Consider the following 20,522-nt stretch of genomic DNA (forward strand, 5'->3'; position numbering starts at 1 on the left):
AGTGAGAACGTTGTGACGTTCAACCATGTTTTTATTGTTTCTCCCACTTTAACAGATTCATGTGTAAATAAATCACATCACATGTTTCGAGATTGTTCCGGTTCGTTTGGACCAGAAAGTGTTTAAACGGGCCGGTGGTTCTGGTTGATCAGCAGCAATCTGAGTTTGTCTGATGAAAGAACTGAAATAAAAACCTGGAGGTCCGATCCGGACTCTGATGTCCGTCCTCTGGTTCTCCAGGCCGGACGCTTGGAACGTCACCAGCCCCGTCACCCGACCCAACTCCGACCCCGAACCGGACTCCCAGCCGTCCTACCTGCTGCTGGCCCCCGCGGGGCTCCGGCCCGGTCTCCCCTCCTCGGTGTCGGTCACCATCTTGGGCTCCTCGTCCGTCTCCGTCTCCGCTGAGATCGTCTATGAGAACGAGACGCTGTCCTCCAACTCCACCACGATTAAAGGAGGTGTATGATGAGTTCGGAACCGTTTTGGGTCGGTGATTGGTTTCGGATCAGAACTTTAACCGCATGTTTTCCCGCAGGATCCACCAGGCTGCTGACCCTGCCTGCTGTAAGCTCCGAACCCTTCTCTGGTTCCGGAAACATCCGGGTCTCCTGATCATCCTGAGGTACACTCTTTATCTCGGTAGATCCACCAAGTCGGGTCCAGCCCCGGACGGACCTACACCCTAAAGGTCAGAGGTCGCCGCGGTTCGGTGCAGCTCTTCTCCAACTCCACGGAGCTGCATGTGGACCCCCGGGGCGTCTCCACCTTCATCCAGACCAACCAGCCGCGCTACCTGCCGGGCCAGATGGTGAAGATCCGAACCGTGTCGGTTCGCTCCGACGGGAAGCCCTGTTCCGAACCGGCAGACGTTCTGATCCGAGTGAGGCGCAACTCCGTTCAATCAGAACCCAACAGAATCCCTAAACTTCAAACCCTCAACATGCAGAACCATGTTGAGGGTTTGATGAGAGAAACCAACACAAAGCCGGGACAGAAATCTGAAAAGTGTGGCGTGCTTTTATATAAAACCCAAAGAGAACCTCTAGCCCAGTCTCAGGTCTTACTCCTTCCGTCTTCCCACAGCAATGATGCTGCCTCCACCATGCTTCACCGAAGGGAGTTAGTGTTATTCTGTGTTGGTGTTGGAACAGGACATGTTTAGAAAGGCTTAGGGGTGTGAATACTTCAGTGCGGTTTTCTGATGCAGGATCCGAGAGGAAACCTTCTGAGACAGTGGCTGGACAAAGACGGCGTCCTGGGTGTGGTGTCCACAGAGTTCCAGCTGTCGGAGAACCCCCCGCTGGGCGAGTGGAGCATCATGGCCACCATCAAGGTACGCTTGGGCTGACGTTCATTTAACAGCAGAAGAAGAACCGCATGAACCTGTTGAATCAGAACTGTTAAAACTATTTAAATGGGTTCAGCATCTCAAGAGGACTTTCAAATCATTTTTACAGATTTAATTCTTTTTTTGATCTGAAAATTAAATTTTATACTAAAATAATAATAATTAGTAAACAAAAAATTTTCTCTCCGATTTAAAGTAGAAATGAGGATTGAAATGTTTTCTCAGTTTTTGTCCTCTGGGACAAAAAACCATGTTTGACTTCCCAACAACAGCAGAACCTGAAGCTAGCATCTCAGATATAATGCTAAAGCGCTAGACCACACGGTATTTAGCTGAAGCTAATGCTAAAGCACTAGACCACATGGTATTTAGCTGAAGCTAATGCTAAAGCGCCAGACCACATGGTATTTAGCTGAAGCTAATGCTAAAGTGCTAGACCACATGGTATTTAGCTGAAGCTGATGCTAAAGCGATAGACCACACGGTATTTAGCTGAAGCTAATGCTAAAGTGCAAGACCACACGGTATTTAGCTGAAGCTGATGCTAAAGTGCTAGACCACACGGTATTTAGCTGAAGCTAATGCTAAAGTGCTAGACCACATGGTATTTAGCTGAAGCTGATTCTAAAGTGCTAGACCACACGGTATTTAGCTGAAGCTAATGCTAAAGTGCTAGACCACACGGTATTTAGCTGAAGCTAATGCTAAAGTGCTAGACCACACGGTATTTAGCTGAAGCTAATGCTAAAGCGCTAGACCACACGGTATTTAGCTGAAGCTGATGCTAAAGGGCTAGACCACACGGTATTTAGCTGAAGCTAATGCTAAAGTGCTAGACCACACGGTATTTAGCTGAAGCTGATGCTAAAGCGCTAGACCACACGGTATTTAGCTGAAGCTAATGCTAAAGCGCTAGACCACACGGTATTTAGCTGAAGCTGATGCTAAAGCGCTAGACCACACGGTATTTAGCTGAAGCTAATGCTAAAGCGCTAGACCACACGGTATTTAGCTGAAGCTGATGCTAAAGCGCTAGACCACACGGTATTTAGCTGAAGCTAATGCTAAAGCGCTAGACCACACGGTATTTAGCTGAAGCTGATGCTAAAGCGCTAGACCACACGGTATTTAGCTGAAGCTAATGCTAAAGCGCTAGACCACACGGTATTTAGCTGAAGCTGATGCTAAAGCGCTAGACCACACGGTATTTAGCTGAAGCCAATGCTAAAGCGCTAGACCACACGGTATTTAGCTGAAGCTAATGCTAAAGCGCTAGACCACACGGTATTTAGCTGAAGCCAATGCTAAAGCGCTAGACCACACGGTATTTAGCTGAAGCTGATGCTAAAGCGCTAGACCACACGGTATTTAGCTGAAGCTGATGCTAAAGCGCTAGACCACACGGTATTTAGCTGAAGCTAATGCTAAAGCGCTAGACCACACGGTATTTAGCTGAAGCTAATGCTAAAGCGCTAGACCACACGGTATTTAGCTGAAGCTAATGCTAAAGCGCTAGACCACACGGTATTTAGCTGAAGCTGATGCTAAAGCGCTAGACCACACGGTATTTAGCTGAAGCTAATGCTAAAGCGCTAGACCACACGGTATTTAGCTGAAGCTGATGCTAAAGCGCTAGACCACACGGTATTTAGCTGAAGCCAATGCTAAAGCGCTAGACCACACGGTATTTAGCTGAAGCTGATGCTAAAGCGCTAGACCACACGGTATTTAGCTGAAGCTGATGCTAAAGCGCTAGACCACACGGTATTTAGCTGAAGCTGATGCTAAAGCGCTACATGAGAAGTTTTGCTTCATCTCATCTTTGTGCCAAATCAAACATTTCAACAACGTCAAAGATTCTCGTTAAGCATCAATAAAGTTTCTATCCAGATTCACACAGAAGCTCAAAATGGAGGCAAAAGGAGGAAGAAGATTTTGTTCTAGAGTCCTGATCCGGGTTCAGACCTGCTGACCGGATCAGGAGCAGGGAGTCAGCCCAGTCTATAACCAGTGTCCTCCCAGTAACTCTGCTGGTTTGTGTGTTTGAAGGGAGTTTCCAGTGTGAAGCGTTTCAGCGTGGATTATTATGGTATGTCTGCTCCTCTTCCTCACCGTTAGCTGAGCAGAACCAACCGCAGAGACTCTGACCCACTTCCTGTCTGCTTCTTTCCAGTTCTGCCCAAGTTCGAGGTTCTAGTCAAAGTCCCGGACGTGGTCCACTGGGAGGACGTCCTGAAAGGCTTCGTCTCTGCAAAGTGAGGCCTGTCCTGGTCTCTGAGGGACGTTCTGGGTTCCCGATGAAACTGGACCTGCCGTGTTCTGTTCCAGGTACTTCTACGGCAAACCTGTCCGCGGACGCATGGTCGTCACCTTCAGCCACCGTTACCACGGCGACAATGAGACTCACAGCGAGGAGGCGGAGGTCAGGAAGCGAAGACAAGATTTAATGCAAAATGTTGGGAAATTGTCCTAAAATCCAGTTTTCCTCCAGATGGACGGATCTGGGAAGTTCAGGTTTGATGTTTCTCGGTTTTCTCCGTCGTGGAGCCGAATGTTGATCCAGGACCAGCGGGCCGACGTCCTGAGCGTCCAGGTGTCTGTGACCGAACACCTGACAGGTAACAGCGCTCCACCTCACCTCTCAGACAAAAGCTTCAGAAAAACAACCTGATTCAAAAAAGTGATTTCATTTATGAGGGAAAACGTTCAAGCTGTGAGAAAGGCCTCCTCAGGGTCAGAGGTCAAACGGCCTCCAGAACCAGAGCCACTGCTGACCCGAAGGAACACGAAGACCCAGAAACATCCTGATGAAAGACAGAAAAGTGGAGCTTTTATTAATGAGAGCGTCGGAACCAGAACATGCAGTCGGACACGGTGGTGGCAGTGTGATGCTCTGGGCCTTCAGCTGCTGAACAACGATCCAGAAACATCAGCAGTCTGTTTCTGACGTGAATCTAATGCAGATTGTTCAGGCCAGGGGGGGTGAATACTTTCCACACAGGCTGGTTTCCGTGGTTACCGTGGTTACCATGGTTACCGTGGGGACCTGCTGAGCTGAGTGATTCTCTGCAGGTCTGACCTGTAACAGCACAGTGAGCGTCGCTCTGGCTAAAAGCAGATTCTCCGTTACCTTTGAAGACTTTCCTAAAGTCCTCAGGCCGTCTCTCAGCTTCAGCGGCACTGTAAGGGAACCAGAACCAGAACCAGAACTTTCCTCTGTCCTTGATGCTCTGTAACCAGCAGCTTGTTCCTCCTCCTGCAGCTGAAAGTGTCGACGTATAACGGCGAGCCGCTGCAGCACCAGAGGAAGCTCCGCGTGTCGGTGAAGCAGCAGCGGAGCCGAGAGACGGTGGACCAACAGATTCTTTTCCCAAAGAACAGTTCAGATTCCTCATGGATGGATCGGGACGAGTCGTCCTCAGAGGACATGGAGCTGCCTGTCCCGGTGGACGGACTGGTCCCTCTGCACATCCAGGTCCAGAAGGACACACAGCGCCTCACTGTGGAGGTAAGAACACTGCAACATTAAACTCAGGAGATTCACAGAAACGACATCCAGGCTTCTTTTAACTCAGCATTTATTTTTAAATGTTTGAAAAGATCAAACTTGCTTTAGAAAGGAAGTCTGGGAAGTTACACTGTCAAAACTGAACAGCAACATTTTAGTTTATGTAGAGAAAAAAATGAGTGTTCAGTCAAATTGCCACCATGTTCTTCATACACTCATAAATATCATAGTTCCAGGCTGTGTATTTAGCTTGCTAATGAAATATTTAGCTAGGAGCTAGCACACTAAATGTGTAGCTCCACAGTAAATATTTATTTTCAGAACTAAATGTGACTTTGGGTCAGTCAGCAGAGAACGTCAGGAAAACCTCTGTCCTGCTTTGAAAAAACCTTCATTCTGATAAGAATGAATAAGAATTAACTGAGGCCCTGAGTGAAGGGCCCGAGTCGACAGAGACAAGCTAAAACAAATCTCTATGCTGGCACCAGGAGCCGCCTGGTCTAGTCTAGTTAAAACCCATTTGAATAAAATAGACTGATTGGAGGAGAAATAATAAAAGGACAATTAAACACACCCAGCAGCTCCCAACAAAAACACACAAATAAACCTCCCCTCCACCGGTCTCTCCAGCCTAAATAAAACAGCCTGGGGTCCAGGAACAACAGGCGGGCTCCCAACCCCAACCAACCCCAACCAACCCCAACCAACCCAAACCAACCCAAACCAACCCAAACCAAACCAAACCAACCTCAAACCAACCCCAAACCAACCCAAACCAACCCAAACCAACCCAAACCAAACCAAACCAACCTCAAACCAACCCCAACCAACCCCAACTAACCCAAACCAACCCAAACCAACCTCAAACCAACCCAAACCAACCCAAACCAACCCAAACCAACCCCAAACCAACCCCAAACCAACCCAAACCAACCCCAAACCAACCTCAAACCAACCCCAAACCAACCCAAACCAACCCCAACCAACCCAAACCAACCTCAAACCAACCCCAAACCAACCCAAACCAACCCCAACCAACCCAAACCAACCCCAAACCAACCTCAAACCAACCCCAAACCAACCCCAAACCAACCCCAAACCAACCCAAACCAACCCCAAACCAACCCAAACCAACCCCAAACCAACCTCAAACCAACCCCAAACCAACCCAAACCAACCCCAACCAACCCAAACCAACCTCAAACCAACCCCAAACCAACCCAAACCAACCCCAACCAACCCAAACCAACCCCAAACCAACCTCAAACCAACCCCAAACCAACCCAAACCAACCCCAAACCAACCCAAACCAACCCCAAACAACCCAAACCAACCCAAACCAACCCCAAACCAACCCAAACCAACCCCAACCAACCCAAACCAACCTCAAACCAACCCAAACCACTAAATATTTATGCTACTAGCTAAATATATCAAAATAACAGCTAGAAAAACTGAACTGCTTCATCATCTCTAGTAACTTTATCTTTTCTCTGACGCTGAGATGACGTTGCCATGGTTACAGGGCAGATGTCAGTTGCCTGAATACTTACAGGTCTTTCCTGTTTCCTTCAGGATTTTCTCATCTGATTTTATTTTTCTCCAGGTTTCTTTGGAGGACTGTGAGAAGACACTTTCTGTGGACAGGAGCTTCCGCTCAAAGAGCCGCGCCTACCTGCAGGTCCAGAAACCCTCCTCACCTGCCCAGGTAACCCTCTTCACACATCCAGAAACATCTGGAGTGATTCCTCAATCTGTCGGTGAAAACTGAACATCTGAACCACAGGCTGCTGACCTTTGACCTCTCTGTTCCTCATTCGGTCAGAGCTTCAGACTTTAACAACTGAACAGGATTAATGTCAACGTTCACTCATTCACTCATTCTCAATAACAGCAGGAGCAGAGGTGCATTATGGGAAAAACATGAAAGAAAGATTTTACAATCCATCCATCATCCATCTGGTTTTTTCTTCTCCGTCTCCTCCAGGTTGGTTCCCGTCTTCGGTTGAGGGTTGAGAAGAATTTTCAGATTCCTGACGTTCACTACTTGGTGAGCATCTTCTCCTGGAGCCCGGAGCGTTTCCTACCCATGATGCCTTGCTGATGCTCCATGTCTGCAGGTGAAGTCCAGAGGTCAGGTGGTTTCTGCTGGGAGGAGCTCAGGTGATGTGAGTCTGGTTCCTGAGGCGTCCTGGGCTCCTCTGGCCTCCATCGTCGTTTATTGTGTCCATCCTGGCGGTGAGGTCATCAATGATGTCATCCATCTGCCCATCACACACTTCCTGCAGAACAAGGTCACCCACCTGCTCTGGACTTCCTGACACAGCGTCATGTTTTCCCACCAATCAGTGATCGACTGGTCATCCTGTGATCCACCAATCAGTGATCGACTGGTCATCCTGTGATCCACCAATCAGTGATCGACTGGTCATCCTGTGGTCTGCAGGTGTCTCTGAGTTGGAGCAGCGACCTGCTGAAGCCGGCGGAGGTCGTGACCCTGAAGGTGTCGGTGGAGGAACCGGACTCTCTTGTCGGGATCTTGGTGGTCGACAAAGCCACGCGGTGGGCGGGGTCAAACAACGACATCACCATGGAAACGGTCAGAACCGCCAATACAGCATTTGATCTCACCAGAACTCAGAACCAACAACCAAACTGGTTCTTACTGGTTTTAATTGGTTCTGATTGGTTCTTTCTGCTGTTTCCAGGTGCGGGAGCAGATGACGGACGACGCCCTCAGCGATGGGAAGACAATGGGAGATCCGTTCTCTGTTTTCCAGGTGATCCTCATCAGAAACCTGACCCGGTTCCATTCATCCAGAACCAGCCGGTCCGGTTCCAGAACAGCAGAACTAACCTGAGCTTTGCTCCCGCAGACATGTGACCTGACTGTGATGACCGACGCCAGCGTGCCCAGAGAGGATCCAACATGGCCGCTGCTCAGTAAGTAGCTTACTGAGCAGCTTTTCCTTCACAGCATCACTACAAGACCTGGTCCAGGTCCTGACCCAGGTCCGGTTCTTAGCCTCAGAACCATCTGATCCTCAGCAGGTCTAACTCGGTTCCTGCTTCAGTCCTGGACTTATTTAAGGACTGATTCAGTTTCCGTCAGATTTTCTCCTGACTTGGGTCCTGTGGTGGCGCAGGAGTTCAGCACAAACCACATATGGACGCCTTAGTTCTCGACGCAGCTGTCGCAGGTTCGATTCCCGGCCTTTGCCACATGTCTTCCCCCTCTCCCATTACCCACTTTCCTCTCAGTTCACTCTCAAATAAAGGCCACAAGGAAAAAAAAAAGATTTTCTCCTCACTTTAAATCATCAACCTGGAAAAGGTCAAAGGTCACCGCCAGACCACCCACAGTCCATCATCCACCAGAGAGGAAAACATTTCAGACCTCCCAGCAGAGCAATGGGACTCGTTGGAGGTTCTACCGGGTTGGCCTGCCTGCTGATCCACTGTGGAGCTGCAGATGTTTGCTGAGAATCAAATGATAATTAATAATTAGTTGGATCTTCTTCTCACTACTGAAACTAATATTTGTGTTCTGATCAGCAGGAGATGATCCGGGTTTCTTCCTCCAGATGGACGGGGAACATTTCAGGAAACAACCAGAACCTAACCAGCGCCAGAACTTTCCAGAGACCTGGGTCTGGATGGACGTCAACACAGGGTGATGATGCTCAGCTTTCAGAACCAGTATCTGACCTCTAAACCTTTTGGTACCAGTCCGCTGCTGGTAGAGGAGCAGCTTTTAGATTTTCTTTTAGAGGTTTTTGGCTACAGAACATCTTGACTGGTCTCCTCAGTTTGTCTTCGGGTTCTGCAGAACCCAGTTAATGGTTTATTCTTTTAGTTCAGGTGTGTTGAATCAGGTAAAGGTGGGGGATATAGACGTGAACCTTGTGGTTCTGTCCCGGTTGTGGGACCCAAACGTTCCTCCTTGGTTTTCCCGTCTGAATGTGACCTGAAATGTTTCTGCAGGGATTCCGACAGGATGCAGATTCCTCTGCCGGTTCCTGACAGCATCACCACCTGGACGGCCTCCGCCTTTGTCGTGTCGGAGAATCTGGGTCTGGGACTCACAGAGAAACCGGCAGAGGTATTCCCAGAACCTCCTGCAGCTGGTTGGGATGCAGCGGATCAGAACCTCTTCTCATCGACTCTGTGACTCCTCCTGTAGCTCACAGTGTTCCAGGACTTCTTCCTGTCCCTGAACCTTCCTGCCTACATCATCAGAGGAGAAGAGCTGGTTCTGGAGGTGGTTCTGTTCAACTACCTCCAAGAGGAGCTGGAGGTCAGTCTGCAGAGCTGCTCCCAGTAAAGCCACAGCATCCTAGCACTTAGCATAGCTTCCACTAATTACTGTCTTTATAGTACTTACGCATTAGCATCTGCTAAATGTTGTGTTGATGTAGCACTTTAGCATTAACTAATTACTGTCTTTATATTATTTTATCACTAGCTTGTGCTAAACATGGTGTCAGTATAGCTATTTAGCATTAGCTTCTGCTAAATATTTATCTGGTACAGCGCTTTAACGGGAGCAGAACTTATGTTTAGTGTTTAGGGTTAGCGCAGCTAGCTATTTAGTTAGCGGTGCCCATCACTAGTTCTCACTGTCGTTTTCTGTAGATTGTGGCTAACTAGCGTTAGCAGTAACTAGCGTTAGCCAGAATCTAACAGCAGTTTAATGAGCTGAAAAAAGCAAAAGCAGAAGAAATGCAGCAGAAACAAACTAACTAATTATTATTAATTTATTGATCATTAATGAGGTGAGAACAGCGTCATTATTTAGCACAGAGGTTCCCAAACTGTGGGGCCAATGCAGGGGTGGCGTGGGAAGCGGTATGGATGAACGGGGGGGAAAAAACACCAACAATGAAGAACACTGTTTGTTCTGGAGAGTATAACAGGAAGTCTCCTCTGCAGCCCCTCCATCGTTCAACCAGAGTCCAACTCTCCCTACTGTAATCGATGGGGGGCAGAAAATGTTCGGAAACACCTGATTTAGCAGGAAAATCAGAGTTAAGATCATCTGAAGTGGTTTCATCCATAGACATGAACACGTAGACACCTCATGGAGCGGGTCAGAGGTCATGGAGCGGGTCAGAGGTCATGGAGCGGGTCAGAGGTCATGGAGCGGGTCAGAGGTCATGGAACGGGTCAGAGGTCATGGAGCGGGTCAGAGGTCATGGAACGGGTCAGAGGTCATGGAGCGGGTCAGAGGTCATGGAACGGGTCAGAGGTCATGGAGCGGGTCAGAGGTCATGGAGCGGGTCAGAGGTCATGGAGCGGGTCGGCCCGTTGCTGCAATACGTCACAGCGTCCGCCATATTGAATGTGGCATCTCTCCCAGTAAGCTAATACAGGTAAATGGACCGAACTTCACAAAGTGCCGTTCTACAAAGTATTTTAAATTAATTCCTGTCATTGACACATTTTCTCACACATTAATATATTTGGCAATCAGAGAAATGACTAAAGACAGTTTCTAACTTTGGATGTGATTATTTAATGTTTTGGGGCATTTCTGATAAAGAGCTCAATGTTTTATTTGATAGAAATGATTCTGATCATTTTTATATTAACGTTGATGAACAGACATTTTTACAGTGTTTAAAGGACATATTTACATAATTCCATAATTTAATCTACATTTAACGTTTCAAGACAAGAAATAAATTATTTTCTTGTATTTATTTTTTATACATTATTGAGAAATGACTTTTGATCTATAAATCAGTCATTGTCAAACATTAAACTACATATTTTTCTTACTTTTTTCCAGAGAAAAAATATTTATTATACGTCAACTCTGCTATTGACAGCAAAGAGTGAAAATAATTCTAACAGAATAAATTATTCTTATTTCATTACATAAGCTGTATTAATACACTAATACTTCAGATTGAGATATTTAAAAAATACACAAAAAGTGAAAGAATAAAACATTTATTTATTATACTGGGAACACTGGTCACAGGCTTCAGTCTGCTGGTCTCACTGGGAGAACTCAATGACTTCTGAGACGTCCTGGTTCTCAGGCTGAAGCCGAGGATAAAAGAGAAATGATCCAAAATAGAAACTACATATATGTTTCCTTGACATTCATAACAAGCCATTTTCAGCATGTTGGGCTCTGACTCGTAGCATCTTTATAGCTAAATACCGACATGGAGAAGCTGAGCTGGAAACAGACTGAAGAGCAGCAGCTCCAGCTCTGATCCTGACTGATCTTTCCTCACTAAATCCTCTGGTTTCTAATGAACTTCTCCTCTAACAGCGGTTTCTCATCAGCTCTCATTAGAACACAGTATGAAAACGTTAGCTGCTATGCTAACAATCAGCGGTTATTTCGGGCCAATTTAGCTACATAGGAAATATTTCTCGGTTGTTTAGAAGCGAGTTTCTGGCTGCAAAGTAATTCTGATCTTTCATCCTTACCTGTGGAAGGTAAAGCCAATGAATCCAGTTTGTTTCGTAAAACGGTTGAAACACAGAACAGGACTGAAGGAGCTCCGATCCTCTGCTGCCACATACAAGATGGCGGCGACGTAACGTAGATCTCAGCGCTCAGTGAGGGTCTAGTATTCATGTCTGTGGTTTCATCTGCAGGGCGGGGCAGAAGCTCTTCTTTATTTTCTTCTTCTACTGTCTAATATTTCCGCGCGTCATCAGGAACACTGATGGCGTCTGATTTCAGCGGTGAATGAACCGGGCGGTTCCGACCCAGAAACACGTCCTGCCAGCTTTCTTTAGGGCTGAATCCGATCCGGGCGTGTCTCCGTCCGTCTGTCTGTCTCCAGGTCACCGTGATCGTCGCAGAGAGCGACGCCTTCGAGTTCGTGTTCCCGGACAGCGAGGCGGTCGCCATGGCCAGCGTGCGGCGCCTCCTGGTGGAGCCGGAGGGCGGCGCCACCGTCCTGGTTCCCATCAGGCCTCTGGTCCTGGGAGACGTCCCCATCGCCGTGAAGGCCGTGTCCTCCGCGGCGGCCGACTTCGTTCGCACAACCGTCCTGGTTAAGGTGGGAGGAGGAACAAAACACTCTGCAAAAGTATTCACACCCCGTCCACTCTCAGAGCTGACTCACGGGTCAGAATGGCCTAGTTAAAGTCCAGACTGAGAATCTGTAGCAGGACTTGATAAACTTAAGTTCTCAGGATATAATTTTAAAGTTTAAGAAATGGTCTCCATGATGCTGGTTGTCCTCTGCAGAACCAGAACCAGAAACAGAACCACTGCAGGTGGACCTGATCACTAAGCAGCTGACTGCTGGAGGCCATTTTATTTAGGTCGACAGCATAAAGGGGGCTCCCCTGTTCCTCAGTTAGGCCCAGAAATCCTAATAAAACCCTGAATGTTTGAAGTTGTGAATATTTTTAAATTTTCTTCAGAAGTGAGAAAAATGAACCAACTTTATTTAGCAGAACCAGAAGAGAAAACCTCCATGTTCCTGACGTCATCACGTCCTTCTCTGTTCCCTGCTCCGTCAGGCTGAAGGTCGGCCTCAGAGCTTCTCCTCTTCCCTCCTCCTGGATCTCCCCGCCAGCCGCTCCGGTTCCGTGGCGTTCCGGTTCCCTGCAGGCGTGGTGGACGGCAGCCAGCGCGTCTCGGTGTCGGCCATCGGTACGTTGACCTGATGGTTCTGTTAGGACCCGGGTCCAACCGGACCGCACGGGCTGGTGCTGAATGATTTTCTCTATCTGGGTCAAACTGATCAACTTCTATTTCTCTAATTTCTCTAATTATTAACTTGGTCAAATATTCTGGACTTTCTGGGTTTTTAACCCTTTAAAAGCAACTTAATTTTTTTAATGAGTGAAAAACTTTTAACATTTTATTATCAGACCAAAATGAAGGACCAGGTGGGAACCGGCCCGTCACTGGGACCACAACGTCTCTTCCGGTTCTGTCGCTGCTGTTTCTGTTTGTTAGTTTGGATCGGAACCGTTAGTGTCCTGGTTCCGGTCCGTTCAGCCTGTCTAACCTGTGTGTGCTGAAGGCGACCTGCTGGGCCCGTCCATCAGCGGTCTGGACTCGCTGGTCCAGATGCCGTTCGGCTGCGGGGAGCAGAACATGATCCACTTCGCTCCAAATGTCTACGTCCTGCGGTACCTCAGCGCCAGAGGCCCGCTGGACCCGGCGCTGCAGAACCGGGCCACTGACTACATGCTGAAAGGTAGCACACCCAGAACCAACAGAACCTTCCCCAGACGTGAACCGGGTCGTGATGGTTCTGTTCTCCGGCAGGTTATGAGCGGCAGCTGTCCTACCAGCGGGCCGACGGCTCCTTTAGCGCCTTCGGCCAGCAGGACTCGTCAGGCAGCACCTGGTAGGATTCGGTACCGGGACCGGACCAGAACCGGACCAGAACCTCCTCTGACCGTCTCTCTGCGCAGGCTGACGGCCTTCGTGCTGCGCTGCCTGCTGCAGGCGCGGCCGTGGGTTGGCGTGGACGGCCGGGTTCTGGAGAGCGCGGCGGCGTGGCTGGCGGCGCAGCGGGCGGCGGGCGGCGCCGCGGCGGAGCCCGGAACCGTGATCCACTCCGAGCTGCAGGGCGGCCTGGACGGACCCGTGTCCCTCACCGCCTACGTCCTGGTCGCCCTCCTGGAGGACGGCTACATCAGGGTGAGCGGGTCCGACCCGGTTCTGGTTCAATCGGTGCGAGCGGTGCTGACGAGCTGCCGCCCTGCTCTCTGTCTGCCAGGCGCAGTACGCCCCCCAGGTGACCTCTGCCCTCGGCTACCTGGAGGCCCGGCTGGACCAGGGCGTCTCCAGCAACTACAGCCTGAGCCTGCTCAGCTACGCTCTGGCCCTGGCAGGAAGCCCCGCCTCCCACGCCGCGCTCAACCGTCTGATTGGCCGAGCTGACCTGAGGGGTACGTTCATTGGCTCTTCCTCCCGACGCGGTTGGAGACGTTGGGTATGACTTCCTGCTCTGTCTCTCTGACAGCAGACGGCGTCCCGACCTGGTCGTCACCTGACGCTGGCCTATCATCGTCATGGCAACCTTGCTCGGCAGACATCGAGATAGCGTCCTACGTTCTGCTTTCTCTCTACAAACTGAATCGGGTCGACGAAGGTCTGAGTCTGATGCAGTGGCTGAGCCAGCAGAGGAACCACCTGGGAGGATACGGCAGCACGCAGGTCCGGAACCGGCATAAACCGGTTTAAACTGGGTTTATACCCAGTTTAAACCGGTTTCAGACCAGTTCAGTGCCTCTTTTCCCTCCCCTCTGTCCAGGACACGGTGGTGGCTCTGCAGGCTCTGTCCGCCTTCGCCGCTCTGCAGGGGTCAGAGCACTCCGACCTGGACGTCACGGTAACCAACGGGGACTCGGGCGTCGTCACCTCCTTCCACATCGACCAGAACAACTTCCTGCTGCTCCAGAGTCGCCAGGTAACCATGGAGACGATGAACCATTAAAATTACCGCAGTGAAGTTAGTTTCCAGTCGGATATTCGTGAGCGGCGTCTGGCACCAGGTCGATCCGACCGATGAACGATAATCTGGGCCAGAAGTTCTGCCAAAGATCAGAGGTTCAATGTGGGACCGTCTACAAACTCCAGAACCAAACAGAACCAAACACTCCTGACAACTAGTGTCATTCTGGTCCCATTCTGGTCCCAGTCTGATCTCATTCTGGTCTCATTCTGGTCCCAGTCTGATCCCATTCTGGTCCCAGTCTGATCCCAGTCTTATCTCATTCTGGTCCCAGTCTAGTCCCAGTCTGATCCCATTCTGGTCCCAGTCTGGTCCCAGTCTGATCTCATTCTGGTCCCAGTCTGATCTCTTCTGGTCCCAGTCTGATCTCATTCTGGTCTCATTCTGGTCCCAGTCTGATCCCAGTCTGGTCCCATTTTGGTCCCAGTCTGATCCCATTCTGGTCCCAGTCTGATCCCATTCTGGTCCCAGTCTGATCCCAGTCTTATCTCATTCTGGTCCCAGTCTAGTCCCAGTCTGGTCCCATTCTGGTCCCATTCTGGTCTCATTCTGGTCCCAGTCTGATCTCATTCTGGTCCCATTCTGGTCTCATTCTGGTCCCAGTCTGATCTCATTTCATTCTGGTCCCAGTCTGATCTCATTCTGGTCCCATTCTGGTCTCATTCTGGTCCCAGTCTGATCTCATTCTGGTCCCAGTCTGATCCCAGTCTGGTCCCATTCTGGTCCCATTCTGGTCCCAGTCTGATCTCATTCTGGTCCCAGTCTGGTCCCAGTCTGATCTCATTCTGGTCCCACTCTGGTCCCAGTCTGATCCCACTCTGGTCCCAGTCTGGACCCATTCTGGTCTCATTCTGGTCCCAGTCTGGACCCATTCTGGTCTCATTCTGGTCCCATTCTGGTCCCAGTCTGATGTCATTCTGGTCCCAGTCTGATCTCATTCTGGTCTCATTCTGGTCCCAGTCTAGTCCCAGTCTGGTCCCAGTCTGATCTCATTCTGGTCCCAGTCTGGTCCCATTCTGGTCCCAGTCTGGTCCCAGTCTGATCTCATTCTGGTCCCAGTCTGGTCCCATTCTGGTCTCATTCTGGTCCCAGTCTGATCCCATTCTGGTCCCATTCTGGTCCCAGTCTAGTCCCAGTCTGGTCCCAGTCTGATCTCATTCTGGTCTCATTCTGGTCCCAGTCTAGTCCCAGTCTGATCCCAGTCTGATCTCATTCTGGTCCCAGTCTGGTCCCAGTCTGATCTCATTCTGGTCCCAGTCTAGTCCCAGTCTGATCCCAGTCTGATCTCATTCTGGTCCCAGTCTGATCTCATTCTGGTCTCATTCTGGTCCCAGTCTGATCTCATTCTGGTCTCATTCTGGTCCCAGTCTGATCTCATTCTGGTCTCATTCTGGTCCCAGTCTAGTCCCAGTCTGATCCCAGTCTGATCTCATTCTGGTCTCATTCTGGTCCCAGTCTGGTCCCAGTCTGATCTCATTCTGGTCCCAGTCTGGTCCCAGTCTGATCTCATTCTGGTCCCAGTCTGGTCCCAGTCTGATCTCATTCTGGTCCCAGTCTGATCTCATTCTGGTCCCAGTCTGATCCCATTCTGGTCCCAGTCTGATCTCATTCTGGTCCCAGTCTGGTCCCATTCTGGTCCCAGTCTCTGCTGACTCGGCAGCTTCGGGTCTTTAAATGTTTAAACTGTCTTTTTCCAGATTGATCCAGAACCGGTTCTGGACCTGCAGGTGACGGCGTCGGGTCGTGGACTCGCTCTGCTCCAGGTACCTGCTTGCCTCCATGGTAACGGCGCCCCCTGCTGCTTCTTCCTCACCTTCGTCTCTTTTTCAGCTCAACGTGTTTTACAACGAGGAGCTGCTGAGGAGGAGGGGCGCCGAAGAACACGAAGCGTTTTACCTGAAGGTGGCGCTGTTTGAGGAGCAGAACGAGGCTCACCTGTTCGTCTGCACCAGGTCAGGAGGTCACATGACCCACCTGCACCAGGTCAGGAGGTCACATGACCCACCTGCTGTCACTGTGGACCGATTCTGTTCCTGACATCATTTATTTCTCTGACTGTAAAGAGTCAAATCATGAAAAAAATCAGGAGATTTTTAATTTTCAAAATTAAAAAAGTAAATAAAATAAAGTTGAAAACATTTAAATTTCCAGAAATATTTAACTTTTTTATTTATTTGTGTAAGTTTATATTTATTCAGTTGTTATTTACTGGTTTTATTTTAAATATTCATTTCATTTTTGCAAATGTAGGAAAATCGATTGAATTTAAATACCTAAACATATAATAATCATCTTTTTTTCTGTTTTGTAAAAATGTAAATTTCCTGAAATATTTTTGGAAATTTAAGACATTTTATTTTTGTGTGAATGTTTTTTATTATCTTTATTTAAAATGTAGATTCTTTATTATTTTCTACTTTTCATAAATTCAGATGAATTAAATTTAAATTTACTTTTTTAAACAGATAAATAAAATTTTGACAGACTCAGAATCTTTCTGCTGCTTTGTGGCCCGGTTTGTTCGGGTTCTAACTGGTTCTGGTTCTGCGGCCCTCAGCCTGGCCCGCCACTTGGGCCTGAATGAGACGGGGATGGTTCTGATGGAGGTGGGTCTGCTGAGCGGCTTCAGCGCCCAACCGGACCTGGTACCGCTGGGCGGCGCCGTGAAGCGAGTGGAGACCGAGCCGGGGAGGGCGGTTCTGTACCTGGACTCTGTGAGCTGACACCTGATCCGGCTGGCCAGTTCTGTCTGGTTCTGTTTGGGCTCCAGAACTAACCGCGGTTCTGTCTGGTTCTGGTTCTGCAGGTGTCGACCCAGGAATCGTGTCTGCTCGTCCCGCTGCTGGTGGAGTTCAAGGTGGCCCGGGTCCAGGAAGCCTCGGTCAGCGTTTACGACTACTACGAGCCACGTAAGGTTCTGATGGTTCTGCTGAAGAGCCGGGCTTGGACCCGAAAGTGGACTACCAAAATAAAAGCTGGGTCTTCTGAGCTCCTGCTTCTCGAATCGCTTGGTGTTGCTTCAACATTTCAGCCTGAAGCCAAGATGAGCCGTTTTAAATCCAGACATTTAGCAGCAGAGATCATCAGTGTCCACAGCAGTTTATATAGAATATCAACACCCAGCTTTTATTTTGATAGTACACTTCCATATTTGCATATTAGCTTAATGTTTAGCGCAGAGATAACTAAATAGTTAGCACTCAACTAGAAAAGTATTTAGCTAGATACTTAGCTAGCTGAGTGCTAAATATTTAGCTAGCTGCCAGCTAGCTAACACTTTTTAGCTAGCTCAATATTTAGCTGGTAAAGTAAATATTTAGTTTCAAACTATATCTATAAATGAATGAATGACATGGTGAAAATCTGCGTTTTGCTCTCCTGACAGGCTAAATAACTAATAATTATTTCAGTATAATTTTCCTCTGGGGTGTACTAATTTATGCATCACCAGAAATGTTAGTTTTATTGGCATTATACTGAAAATTTTAAAATATTTATTATTTTACTTGACGTTCACAATATTGTTAAAATATTAAAAATATTCACACATCTAAAGATTTTCATGGGGTGTACTAACTTTCTCTCAGGAATCCCAGATTTTCTTCTGCATCCATTTCTGCCGATTTAAAGACAAACTGCAAATTACTGAATATTAATGAGTTTCACTTTAAATCTGAATAATTAGCTACTTTAAATGATAATAAACTGAATTGATCTGAAGAGTGAAGTGCAGACAGTGCAGCTGATTCTGGGCTCTGGCGCCCCCTGCAGGGCGCAGGACGGTGCGGTCGTACCGGTCGTCTTTGCGGAGCGACGTCTCCTCCTGCTCCTTCTGCGGAGAGGACTGCAGCCGGTGCCGAGCGAACAACGACTACGAGCTGAACGCCGCGTCGCGCTGCAGCCGCCACTTCCTGCTGCGCCATTTCCTGCCCGCGCTGCTGCTCCTCTTCGTCATCTTCAGCGCCTGAAGGCAGCAGCCAGCTGGCCTTCCGTCCTGCAGCGGGTTAAATAATAATACATGTGAGAGATTCTGAGTTTGGCTGAATTTCTTCCTCTGGCTTCTTCGGGTTTTCAGGAATAAATCTAGAATAAAGTTGGTGCTCAGTCTGAAGCAGATCTGGATCAGAGGAATCGGCGGACATGTTTGCATCTTCAGGTCGTTAGGGGTGTTTGTGGCTCAGAGCTGAACGGCCTAATTAAAGCAGACAAACAGGAGGTTAAGGATGAGCTTTCAGCTCATACAAGTCACTGAATCTTTGGCTAAAAGCAGAAAATGGATTTTAATATTTCATGTATTCATCAGGAGGCCTGGCCACATCGACCAGAACCTCCAGGAACAGCTAAGCAGTTAGCTTCAGGATTAGCAGTTAGCTTCAGGATTAGCAGTTAGCTTCAGGATTAGCGGTTAGCTTCAGGATTAGCAGTTAGCTTCAGGATTAGCGGTTAGCTTTAGGATTTGCGGTTAGCTTCAGGATTAGCAGTTAGCATGTGAGCTACTATTTTAGCTTTTATTAATGCGCCCCCCAGCTGGGAAGTGAAGTTACTGCAGAACCTCTGAAGGTTCGGTCCAAAACATTGAAGCTCAAAACGTCTCAAACAGCCGAAAACGAAACAAATGAGAAGTTTTAGCAAAAGCTCATATTAATCTGTCAAACTCGGATGAATAAATATCAAATATTTTTATTGAACTTATTTGAAATTTTAATATTTTGTTCATCCACGTGTTAAACACTTAAAGGTCAGGGGTTGAATACTTTATCAGGTTGTTTCTAAACCGGATCTGTTTGTCTCATGATGACCTGAATGGAGGTCCAGGTGAGTCCAAGCACAGGTTCATCGCCATGGCAACGCCATTCCATCAGAACAGCAGCAGGTTCTTTAACAACAACCTTCTTGATCTGACCTCTAATAACAGCAGGAATATGTGTTTAATTTTAATCCGGTGTTTTATTTTTATTTTCTATCTAAATTCTCAGCTCCGCCGGTAGGGGGCAGCCTGGCTTCACAGATGGACCTTCATCATCATCATCACTCTGGTTAAACCCGGTGCAGACACCTCCAGGGATCTGATGGAGATGTTTACTCTGATTATGGAGAAAATGATCAATAATATTCAACATGAAGTTTAATTAAAATAAAAACTGATCAATCAACTGATCCAGTTATCAATCAATGCATTAAGATCAATTCAAGCCACTAAAACGCCTGGATGAGTTTCTCTGATGTTTTGGGTTGTTAGCTGTTAGCATGGGATTCATTATTTAGTCATAAATGCTGCAGTTTCAAACTAAATATTATATTTCGAAGCTAAATGTTTACTTTGAATCTCATAATTATTTTAAAACTAAATATGTTTGTGAACTAAATCTGAGTTTAGTTTGAAGCTAAAGCACAACCATAAAAACACTGAGATTTATGAATGAATGAATAATGTTGCAAACCCAGCCAGCATGCCCAGGTGGGCCCCATGTGGGGGGAAAGGAGGGCTGATGTATGGGTCCCATATGGGTTTGTCCGCGGGTTCCACGATGGCCCCACATGGGTTTGCCCATGTAGGGCCCATGTAGGGCCAAAGCCCACATGGGCCCTACATGGGCCCTATATGGTGGTGGCCCACATGGGTTTGTCCATTTAGGGCCCACATGGGGCCCACCTAGGCATGCTGGCTGGGAAACTATGACTAATAGATTAATGTCCATCATAACACGCTAAATACTCCAAAATATTTCTGTTAGTTTTTCACTCTAAAATACATTCAGTCACATTTAATGATCCATGTTCAGAAACGTTTTATTTTTCATTTGAAAACTTCCTGGATTTATTACAGGTTCATGATTCACTGAGTTTCTGTTATTGCAGCAGATGTTCAGGTTTATGTTGTCATAAACAGTCCCACAGCATGATGCTGCCGCTAACAGAACCTCAGCTGGTCCTGCTGAGGTTCAGAAACCTGATGCTAGCTGTTGCTCGGCCCGTTATTTTTACATTAAAAAGAATTTAATATCATCAGTGGAATGTTTTACTTCAGCCTGGAAAAATCCAAGGAAAAGAAAAATAAAATATAGAAAAACATTTTTATTCCATGTTAAGGTAGAACTGGAAGCAGGATGCATTATGGGAAGCAGACTTCCCAGATCTTCCTCAAAATTCACATTTTATTTCAAATCAACAGATTCAAAACTGGAAATAGATAAAATGATCAAAATGAACCAAA

General features: G+C 47.8%; 1 protein-coding gene across 1 annotated transcript; it reads left to right on the forward strand.

Moving 5' to 3' along the window:
- The first annotated feature begins 194 nt into the window (after positions 1 to 194).
- Positions 195 to 19,465, forward strand: cd109 (CD109 molecule). Its single transcript, XM_088001715.1, has 32 exons — positions 195 to 461; positions 539 to 567; positions 647 to 883; positions 1,211 to 1,336; positions 3,401 to 3,440; positions 3,525 to 3,606; positions 3,680 to 3,773; positions 3,843 to 3,969; positions 4,424 to 4,533; positions 4,614 to 4,859; positions 6,466 to 6,567; positions 6,847 to 6,909; positions 6,980 to 7,153; positions 7,306 to 7,458; positions 7,568 to 7,639; positions 7,736 to 7,802; positions 8,415 to 8,532; positions 8,844 to 8,961; positions 9,043 to 9,156; positions 11,669 to 11,887; positions 12,357 to 12,489; positions 12,866 to 13,042; positions 13,114 to 13,195; positions 13,263 to 13,491; positions 13,571 to 13,742; positions 13,820 to 14,010; positions 14,108 to 14,263; positions 16,006 to 16,071; positions 16,139 to 16,260; positions 16,866 to 17,022; positions 17,115 to 17,217; positions 18,080 to 19,465. Exons 1-32 carry the CDS (start codon positions 218 to 220, stop codon positions 18,274 to 18,276), a joined length of 4,320 nt encoding a protein of 1,439 aa, XP_087857841.1. The 5' UTR covers positions 195 to 217; the 3' UTR covers positions 18,277 to 19,465.
- The last annotated feature ends 1,057 nt before the right edge of the window (positions 19,466 to 20,522 follow it).

This window comes from Poecilia mexicana, unplaced genomic scaffold (genome assembly GCF_051168715.1).
Source record: "Poecilia mexicana isolate PSO_F unplaced genomic scaffold, ASM5116871v1 scaffold_21, whole genome shotgun sequence".
NCBI classification, from domain to species: Eukaryota; Metazoa; Chordata; class Actinopteri; order Cyprinodontiformes; family Poeciliidae; genus Poecilia; species Poecilia mexicana.

Coding starts and splice junctions, on each gene's coding strand:
- cd109 (XM_088001715.1), top strand. CDS start 218: ATGTCCGTCCTCTGGTTCTCCAGGCCGGACGCTTGGAACGTCACCAGC. Junction 3,774..3,842: donor CTCACAGCGAGGAGGCGGAG/GTCAGGAAGCGA, acceptor GTTTTCCTCCAG/ATGGACGGATCTGGGAAGTT. Junction 12,490..12,865: donor CGTCTCGGTGTCGGCCATCG/GTACGTTGACCT, acceptor TGTGTGCTGAAG/GCGACCTGCTGGGCCCGTCC.